The 10,875-nt window shown below is 42.0% G+C and overlaps 1 protein-coding gene across 8 annotated transcripts in view; it reads left to right on the forward strand.

The window, feature by feature from the left end:
• HJURP (Holliday junction recognition protein) overlaps positions 1-3,583 on the forward strand; it is a 40,822-nt gene extending 37,239 nt beyond the window's left edge. For 7 of the 8 annotated variants that reach the window (XM_048870639.2, XM_048870607.2, XM_048870617.2 and 4 more), the window contains one exon: positions 2,862-3,583. In XM_048870639.2, coding sequence (XP_048726596.2) covers positions 2,862-2,989 — 128 coding nt within the window. In that variant the 3' untranslated portion in view covers positions 2,990-3,583. The remainder of the gene's footprint in view (positions 1-2,861) is intronic. The other variant, XM_048870629.2, reaches the window with a different exon arrangement.
• The last annotated feature ends 7,292 nt before the right edge of the window (positions 3,584-10,875 follow it).

Genomic DNA, 10,875 nt, shown 5'->3' on the forward strand with positions numbered 1-10,875 from the left:
AGTTACAAAAATAGCAGCAAAATAAGTTGTTTTTTTTCCTTTTTCCTTTTTTTTTTTTTTTTTAAGAAAAGGTTTACAAATGTGCTGTACTCCTTATTTTTAATTTTCTTCATGTGGTGATTTGGGGGACTGTGGGGGCCTTCATATAGGTTATGGACTTTCAACAAAAAATGACTGCAGTTAATCACTGAATTGATAACACTACATTACTCTTCGTAAAAACCTATATTTTTAGGATCCATGTGTCGCAGACTTTTTGTAATATATCATATCATGGGACTTTTTTACATTAAGTTTTTAAAGGCTGTAGTTAGTCTGTATACATGATAGAGGAATACATTATTTAAATATATGTGCACATGTATAGAATATGTAATAAAGTATGAAACATAACAGACCATCTCTTCTGCCTTATCCATATATAGAAAGAGCACTAACGTTACAATCTACAGATTGACTTGACATCCACAAGTATTTTTAAACATACCACAAAATTTGCTTCTCTTCTCATCACGTGTCCTTCCCTAAATCCTATCCTCCCTCCCAAAAAAATTACTTTTCTGAGACCCAGGATTAATAACTTTAGTACATTGACAGGTTCAGGTTTGGATATCTTGTGGCGCACTAAGGCTAGAAACAGGTATGATGTTATCTACCATTGGAAATGGGAGACTTCCAGCTTTCCAGTGGACAAATATTTTTAATTTGTGATTTTTGTTTAGAAAGAAAATATTAAGCTACCAGATTTCTGAAACTTCAGCTCCCTCAGAGTCTTGTTCTTGTAGACTCATAACTAATCCAGCTTTATAGGCAACAGAATAGATAATACAATAAATTTGTTCGTCTCTAAGGTGCCACAAGTACTCCTTTTCTTTTTGCGGATACAGACTAACACGGCTGCTACTCTGAAAACAATACAGTAGTATAATTTTTCAAAAAAATTATACAGTAGTATAATTTCAAAAACAATTTCTCTAACACATGATGTGTACAGAAAATGTAGTAGGCTGGTCATGTGTGTGTGTGTTTCTGCAGTTTCATCTCCACTCCTGCTTAAGTTGTTTGCTCTTTTCATTTTCTTTTTTAATTAAAGTATGGAATCTCTCTCTGGTTAAGGCCTTTCATTTCTATATGAGATTAAAAAATAGTTGATTTAGTGGATGATCTTGAGCAAGCTAATGGGTAGGTGAACTTTCTGTGAGCTTTGCTTGAGCTTGCTCCTGTAAATATTTTTTATTACATCTTTACTCAGTTTCTTAATTCATGCTTTTTTCTTCCCTCTGCTATAAATGGAAACCTCTCCCTATGATATGGGCAAGTTGTTTCCAGCCAGAAACTTTTTTTTCTTCGTGCATACAGGTAACAGGCTTCATGTGAAAAGCATTAGTGAGTGTTCGATTGCTAACTTATCTGGAATAGAAAATGTGTTCCTTAATTGCAAATCAGTGATTATGCATTTGTGTAACCTGAATTAAGACTCAGCTGGAGAGTTTGCTCAGTCTAGCACTATGATAGCTTTAGAGGTCCAAGAGATGACTGCAGTAAACATCCTGAAAATGGAACTTGTGCTGAGTGGTTTTGAAGTCTTCAGAAATCTTAGTCGAGTAGATAGTGAAGCTGCTGTATGTTCTAATGAACAGCTGGGAAAGAACCAGCTAAGTCCTCTTGTGTCTGTAACGACTTTGGATTTGGCAACTTCTAGCAAGAAGCTAATTATAAAAGATGAATTTCAGAGAAGGAAAGGTCAAAAACAGATTTATTATAGATCTGTTATGAATTGTTGCCTCACACTGTATTGGGATGGACCACTTGAGGGTGTGATCACAGAGCAGATTAGTTTACAACAAATCTAAATAACAAGCTGCCAATCCTTCAGTTCCTGAGGGGGAAAATGAAAAGTAGAGCAGTAGATGAATTCTGTATAGATGTATTTGCTTCAGTGGAGCAAAACTTTACATTTATGTTTGTACACATGCAGTAGATTAGGTTAAAATAGATTTCATTTAATTTATTCATATTATTTAGGCATTAATATAATGAAAAAATAAAGGATTTTCGACAGTTGGGTGGATGTGGGAATTCCTGTATTAGGCCTATTGCATTTTGCCATTAATATTTTAAGGTGACTAGATTCTCTGCTTTGGCATTCAACTTCTGTTCTGTTCTGTTCTGTTGGAGATTCAGCTAGCATGGATGCTTTTTAATTACCAAAAAGAAAAGGAGTACTTGTGGCACCTTAGAGACTAACCAATTTATTTGAGCATGAGCTTTCGTGAGCTACAGCTCACTTCATCGGATGCATACCGTGGAAACTGCAGCAGACTTTATATATACACAGAGAATATGAAACAATACCTCCTCCCACCCCACTGTCCTGCTGGTAATAGCTTATCTAAAGTGATCATCAGGTGGGCCATTTCCAGCACAAATCCAGGTTTTCTCACCCTCCACCCCCCCACACAAATTCACTCTCCTGCTGGTGATAGCCCATCCAAAGTGACAATGGGCTATCACCAGCAGGAGAGTGAATTTGTGTGGGGGGGTGGAGGGTGAGAAAACCTGGATTTGTGCTGGAAATGGCCCACCTGATGATCACTTTAGATAAGCTATTACCAGCAGGACAGTGGGGTGGGAGGAGGTATTGTTTCATATTCTCTGTGTATATATAAAGTCTGCTGCAGTTTCCACGGTATGCATCCGATGAAGTGAGCTGTAGCTCACGAAAGCTCATGCTCAAATAAATTGGTTAGTCTCTAAGGTGCCACAAGTACTCCTTTTCTTTTTGTGAATACAGACTAACACGGCTGTTGCTCTGAAACCTTTTAATTACCAGTAACTTATGATCTAAAATCCTTTTCCAGGGTATCCAGAAAACTCAGCTACAATAATGGGAGAGAGAAAAGCTCAGGCGTTCTTTTGGGAAGACTTCATCGCTAAAGATACGCAAGGAGCATTTCTGGAAGGCTACAGAGAAAATATTATTTTATAAATTTGTAAAGACATCAAAGACATTTTAATTAACCATTGCAATCTGAAAATTGCATTTATTGATAGGGAGGGAGCTGAGGAATAGTGCTCTAGTATATAGTTAGTCCTGCTATGTACTTTCCCTCTCATCCAAAATAATTCCTTGGAGACCAGCTTTGCCTTCAGCCAAGGTGGGCAGGGCACCTTTCCTTAATGAGGAGTCATTCATTTGGCCCCAGAAGTCCACTGGAGGGAATCAAGATTCCTTCTTTGGTCTGAGTTATTTGTTTAACTTTTATATTTAGTAGTGTTCGTCGTAATAGATGCTTGTGATTTGCATTTTTTTCTGTTTCCTTATAGACATGGATTTTAATATGCTAATAATAATTTACCTTGGCTTTGTATTCGACCAGAATTCCTAGCCTCTCCTGTCCACCCCTGCTTTATATATGCACGTTATTAGGCTCCTAGAAACACTGGTCTGGAAGGTTCAAATGCAGTATAATGTATTATGACTTTGTAATGTGGCTGTAATATCAGATTTGAGGTTTTAATGTTTAATTTTCAATGTACTTCATCATAAATCTTAATTGCTTAATAAATTTTTTATACATTATTGGATTTGGCAGTTTTTTATAAAATTTAATAGATGATAAATGTTTTACTAATTTTTGGGCTGTCAAGCGATTAAAAAACTTAATCACGATTAATCACTTCATTGAAAAAATCAATTGCACTGTTAATAATAGAATACCATTTATTTAAATATTTTTGGATGTTTTCTACATTTTTAAATATGTTGATTTCAATTACAACACAGTATACAAAGTGTACACTGCTCAATAACAATCTAAAGCAGAGCAGACTGACACATGTTCATTTTCATCATCTGAGTCAGATGCCACCAGCAAAAGGTTAATTTTTCTTTTTTGGTGGTTCAGCTCTGTCGTTTCTGCAATGGAGTGTTGCTCTTTTAAGACTTCTGAAAGCATGCTGCACACCTCGTCCCTCTCAGATTTTGGAAGGCACTTCAGATTCTTAAACCTTGGGTCGAATGCTCTAGCTATCTTTAGAAATCTCACATTGGTACCTTCTTTATGTCTTGTGAAATCTGCAGTGAAAGTGTTCTTAAAATGAACAACATGTGCTGGGTCATCATCCGAGACTGCTATAACAAAATATATGGCAGAATGCGGGTAACACACAGCAGGAGACATACAATTCTCCCCCTGAGGAGTTCATTCACAAATTTAATTAGCACATTATTTTTTTAATGAGCGTCATCAGCATGGAATCATGTCCTCTGGAACGGTGGCCGAAGCATGAAGGGGCATACGAATGGTTAGCGTATCTGGCATGTAAATACCTTCCAATGCCAGCTACAAAAGTGCCATGCGAATGGCTGTTCTCACTTTCAGGTGACATTGTAAATAAGAAGTAGGCAGCATTATCTCCCATAAATGTAAACAAACTTGTTTGTCTCAGCAATTGGCTGAACAAGAAATAGGGCTGAGTGGACTTGTAGGCTCTGAAGTTTTGCATTGTTTTGTTTTTGAATGCAGTTATGTAATCAAAATTTACCTTTATAAGTTGTGTTTTCATAATAAAGAGATTGCACTACAGGACTTGTCTGAGGTGAACTGAAAAATTTCTTTTATGATTTTTACAGTGCACATATTTGTAATAAAAATCAAGTGAGCAGTGTACACTTTGTATTCTGTGTCATAATTGAAATCAATAGATTTGAAAATATAGAAAACATTCCAAAAAATGTAATAAATTTCAATTGGCATTCTATTGTTTAACAGTGCGATTAAACTGCAATTAATCATTATTAATTTTTTTAATCGCGATTAACTTTTTTGAGTTAATCGTGTGAGTTAACTGTGATTAATCGACAGCACTACTAAATATAAACTTGGTGTAGCAATTTCATCGTTCCCAGTCTTACCAATGATAATTTCATCATGATAATGTAATGTAATAAGGGATCACATACTCTAAAGCACAAAAAAACCAACATGCCAGTTAGGCCAGTGTATATGCAATAACCTATCAGAAGCACCAGAATGTATTCAGGCTGTTATTCTTGGGGAAGATAGAATATATTTTCCAGCTGTTCAACCCTTGTTACAGGAGTGTATATGACAAATTTGTCTGCCTACTGCATGTTTGGTACTTCAAGGGCAAATGCTCTACCAGATTTACAGAGCGCATCACTTCAGCTGGTTCACGTTCTGGCCTAACTCCCATTCCTGGGTAATCTGCAAACATTTCAGGTGATCATTGTGCTGTGGGTTCTGTTTGTTTTGTTTTTCATGGCCCCACCTCCTGTTCTTTCTTGACAAGGAGATTGTTCTAATGTAACTGCTAGTATAACTGCTGCAAGCACAGAGCCGCTTTATTACAGACTTCTTTCAGGTCACAGGAGCATGCTTCCATTGCCTAACAAGTCCTGGGAGGTTTGATGCTGCTTCCTAAAAGTTAGAGGAATCATTTTACGATGCCCATTAGGGCACATGCATTCTGTGTCCACAATGACCCTAACTGGCCCCTGTTACACTCCTTAGGAAGGGAAACCAGTGATCCCTATGTATGTGACTTTGTACCGAGGCAGTCATCTGGTTGGTTGGTTGGTTGCATGTATGTATTACTGTAGTTCTTAGGAGCCCCAGTACAAAAAGATGGTCCTAAACCAAAAGAGCTTTCAATCTCAGGGTAAGATGAGAGACTTCTCCTTTTTCTTTGAGAAACCAGAAAACTCTTGTCTAAGGGCAACAACTATCCCCACCTAATAGTTCAGATGCCCAATTCAAATTGACTTAAAAGATAACTTTATTGGGAAAATAATCGAGTGAAAGGTTGGCAAAACCTCTCCTGAATATTACAGAAAGCATTGCTAGGTTGTCACTAATCTTAGTAGTAGAAAAGGCTCTCGTGCACATAGTTTTAGAAGTCCTTCATCACAACCTCAAGCGCTCTTTTTGTTTGTGCCATATCACCTATCCTGGTGGGTGTAGCAAAGGAACGTAAATCAGTTATAAGATTCCTTTCACTGCGTGGTTTTTTTGACTTTCTGAACACTGGATTCTTCCTTGGGATGATGTCTGCCTTGTAACAATAAACACAAACAATTCTTTCTTATATATTGTTTTTGTTGGCTTCTGTTTCTTCCCGTTTCAAACACACATGAATAGTAGGTGATGTGCTCTGGAAATGCCATTTCCAATGGATCTTTTGAAATAAAATTCTTCCCCACTCAATGATCTCCCAAATCTTCTCCATCCTTCAAATATTGCATGCATAATTTATCTTCTTTTGTTTTAACTGTTCCAGAACATCTTTAAAGTATATTTGAATATGTTCCTTGGACAGGCCTTGGCTGTTCTAGGGGTAATATTCCCAATACTGGTGATAGAAGGTGAGGTTCATTCCTGCCTAGAAGTATTGTACAATTCTTACTCAGTTAAGATATAATAGAAATTATTTAGAGATTGAGATTAAGTACACAATTCCAATCTACTTGTCCCAACAGACTAGAAGAATTCTAGAGAAGTGGTCCAGGAAAAACCTCAAGAGGCATTTGAGTTTGATCCTGTATCTGATATTAATTTCTGTAAGTGAGAGATGCTAACAGTTCTCGATTGAGAAATGCTGAGAGTAGCGCATAAGAAAGAATTCCACAATTTTTGTTGTCATTTATTTTTCAATATTTAGTTCTATCCACTATCTAAGCCCTGGTCTACACTAGGACTTTAGGTCGAATTTAGCAGCGTTAAATCGATGTAAACCTGCACCCATCCACACGATGAAGCCCTTTACTTCGATTTAAAGGTCTCTTAAAATAGATTTCCATACTCCACCCCTGACAAGTGGATTAGCGCTTAAATCGGCCTTGCTGGCTCGAATTTGGGGTACTGTGGACACAATTCGATGGTATTGGCCTCCGGGAGCTATCCCAGAGTGCTCCATTGTGACCGCTGTGGACAGCACTCTCAACTCAGATGCACTGGCCAGGTAGACAGGAAAAGAACCGCGAACTTTTGAATCTCATTTCCTGTTTGGCCAGCGTGGCAAGCTGCAGGTGACCATGCAGAGCTCATCAGCAGAGGTGACCATAATGGAGTCCCAGAATCGCAAAAGAGCTCCAGCATGGACCGAACGGGAGGTATGGGATTTGATCGCTGTATGGGGAGAGGAATCCGTGCTATCAGAACTCCGTTCCAGTTTTCGAAATGCCAAAACCTTTGTCAAAATCTCCCAGGGCATGAAGGACAGAGACCATAACAGGGATCCGTAGCAGTGTTGCGTGAAACTTAAGGAGCTGAGGCAAGCCTACCAGAAAACCAGAGGGGCGAACGGCCGCTCCGGGTCAGAGCCCCAAACATGCTGCTTCTATGATGAGCTGCATGCCATTTTAGGGGGTTCAGCCACCACTACCCCAGCCGTATTGTTTGACTCCTTCAATGGAGATGGAGGCAACACGGAAGCAGGTTTTGGGGACGAAGAAGAGGAGGAGGTTGTAAATAGCTCACAGCAAGCAAGCGGAGAAACCGGTTTTCCCGACAGCCAGGAACTGTTTCTCACCCTGGACCTGGAGCCAGTACCCCCCGAACCCACCCAAGGCTGCCTCCTGGACCCGGCAGGCGCAGAAGGGACCTCCGGTGAGTGTACCTTTTAAAATACTATACATGGTTTAAAAGCAAGCATGTGAAAGGATTACTTTGCCCTGGCATTCGCGGCTCTCCTGGATGTACTCCCAAAGCCTTTGCAAAAGGTTTCTGGGGAGGGCAGCCTTATTGCATCCTTCATGGTAGGACACTTTACCACTCCAGGCCAGTAACATGTACTTGGGAATCATTGTACAACAAAGCATTGCAGTGTATGTTTGCTGGCGTTCAAACAACATCCGTTCTTTATCTCTCTGTGTTATCCTCAGGAGAGTGATGTATCATTCATGGTCTCCTGGTTGAAATAGGGTGCTTTTCTTCAGGGGACAGTCAGAGGAGCCCGTTCCTTCTGAGCTGTTTGCCTGCGGCTGAACAGAAATGTTCCCCGCTGTTAGCCACGGGAAGGGTTGAGGGGGTAGCCACGCGGTGGGGGGAGGCAAAATGCGACCTTGTAACGAAAGCACATGTGCTATGTATGTAATGTTAACAGCAAGGTTTACCCTGAAAGAGGGTAGCCACTGTTTTATAAAATGTGTCTTTTTAAATACCGCTGTCCCTTTTTTTTTCTCCACCAGCTGCATGTGTTTCAATGATCACAGGATCTTCTCCTTCCCAGAGGCTAGTGAAGATTAGAAAGAAAAAAAAAAACGCACTCAAGATGAAACGTTCTCCGAGCTCATGCTGTCCTCCCGCACTGACAGAGCACAGACGAATGCATGGAGGCAAATAATGTCAGAGTGCAGGAAAGCACAAAATGACCGGGAGGAGAGGTGGCAGGCTGAAGAGAGTAAGTGGTGGGCTGAAGACAGGGCTGAAGCTCAAATGTGGCGGCAGCGTGATGAGAGGAGGCAGGATTCAATGCTGAGGCTGCTGGAGGACCAAACCAGTATGCTCCAGTGTATGGTTGAGCTGCAGCAAAGGCAGCTGGAGCACAGACTGCCACTACAGCCCCTGTGTAACCAACCGCCCTCCTCCCCAATTTCCATAGCCTCCACACCCAGACGCCCAAGAACGTGGGGGGGGGGGGGGCACCAGCCAACCAGCCACTCCACCACAGAGGATTGCCCAAAAAAAAGAAGGCTGTCATTCAATAAATTTTAAAGTTGTAAACTTTTAAAGTGCTGTGTGGCATTTTCCTTCCCTCCTCCACCACCCCTCCTGGGCTACCTTGGTAGTCATCCCCCTATTTGTGTGATGAATGAATAAAGAATGCATGAATGGGAAGCAACAATGACTTTATTGCCTCTGCAAGCGGTGATTGAAGGGAGGAGGGGCAGGTGGTTAGCTTACAGGGAAGTGTTTCATCAAGGAGAAACAAACAGAACTTTCACACCGTAGCCTGGCCAGTCATGAAACTGGTTTTCAAAGCTTCTCTGATGCGTACCGTTTCTCCTGTGCTCTTCTAACCACCCTGGTGTCTTGCTGTGCGTAACCAGCAGCCAAGCAATTTGCCTCAACCTCCCACCCCGCCATAAACGTCTCCCCCTTACTCTCACAGATATTGTGGAGCACACAGCAAGCAGTAATAACAGTGGGAATATTGGTTTCACTGAGGTCTAAGAGAGTCAGTAAACTGCGCCAGCGCGCCTTTAAACATCCAAATGCACATTCTACCACCATTCTGCACTTGCTCAGCCTGTAGTTGAACAGCTCCTGACTAATGTCCAGGCTGCCTGTGTACGGCTTCATGAGCCAGGGCATTAAGGGGTAGGCTAGGTCCCCAAGGATACATATAGGCATTTCAACGTCCCCAACAGTTATATTCTGGTCTGGCAATAAAGTCCCTTCCTGCAGCTTTTGAAACAGACCAGAGTTCCTGAAGATGCGAGCATCATGTACCTTTCCCGGCCATCCCATGTTGATGTTGGTGAAACGTCCCTTGTGATCCACCAGAGCTTGCAGCACTATTGAAAAGTACTCCTTGCAGTTTACATACTCGCCAGCTTGGTGCTCCAGTGCCAAGATAGGGATATGGGTTCCGTCTATGGCCCCACCACAGTTAGGGAATCCCATTGCAGCAAAGCCATCCACTATGACCTGCACATTTCCCAGGGTCACTACCCTTGATATCAGCAGATCTTTGATTGCGTGGGCTACGTGTATCACAGCAGCCCCAACAGATTTGCCCACTCCAAATTGATTCCCAACTGACTGGTAGCTGTCTGGCGTTGCAAGATTCCACAGGGCTATCGCCACTTGCTTCTCAACTGTGAGGGCTGCTCTCATCTTGGTATTCATGCGCTTCAGGGCAGGGGAAAGCAAGTCACAAAGTTCCATGAAAGTGCCCTTACGCATGCAAAAGTTTCGCAGTCACTGGGAATCGTCCCAGACCTGCAACACTATGCAGTCCCACCAGTCTGTGCTTGTTTCCCGAGCCCAGAATCGGCGTTCCACAGCATGAACCTGCCCCATTAGCACCATGATGCATGCATTGGCAGGGCCCATGCTTTCAGAGAAATCTGTGTCCAGGTCTTGATCACTCATGTGACCGCGCTGATGTCGCCTCCTCGCCCGGTATCGCTCTGCCAGGTTCTGGTGCTGCATATACTGCTGGATAATGCATGTGGTGTTTAATGTGCTCCTAATTGCCAAAGTGAGCTGAGCGGCCTCCATGCTTGCCTTGGTATGGCGTCCGCACAGAAAAAAGGCGCGGAACGATTGTCTGCCGTTGCTCTGATGGAGGGAGGAGCGACTGACGACAGGGCTTACAGGGTTGGCTTCAGGGAGCTAAAATCAACAAAGGGGGTGGCTTTACATCAAGGAGTATTTCAGGCAGGACTTCACGGAGGGTTCCAATAAGAAATGGTGCACCTAAGTTATTGTTCTTATTGGAACAAGGAGGTTAGTCTGGCCTCTGATTGATACATGGCTAGATTTACCTCGCTGCACCTTCTCTGTGAGTGACTGCAGTGTGACCTAGAGGAATGAGTCCCCTAGACAGGGGAGCGGGGGAAGCAAATGAGTACAAAACAAATCTGGTCTATTTCTTGTTTTGATCCACTCCATCTATCTTTTACATCTTTGGCTGGCAGCAGACGGTGCAGAAGGACTGCAAGCCATCCACATCTCATGGCTGCTCGGCAGAAGATGGTGCAATACGACTGCTAGCCATCCTCATCTCTTACCTGCCCGGCAGAAGATGGTACAGTACGACTGCTAGCAATCCGTATCGCCTGCCTGTTCACCATAAGACGGTTCAATAGGACTGACTGCAGGACTAAAGAGAATGACTTGATCA

This window comes from Caretta caretta, chromosome 1 (genome assembly GCF_965140235.1).
Source record: "Caretta caretta isolate rCarCar2 chromosome 1, rCarCar1.hap1, whole genome shotgun sequence".
Lineage (NCBI taxonomy): Eukaryota > Metazoa > Chordata > Testudines > Cheloniidae > Caretta > Caretta caretta.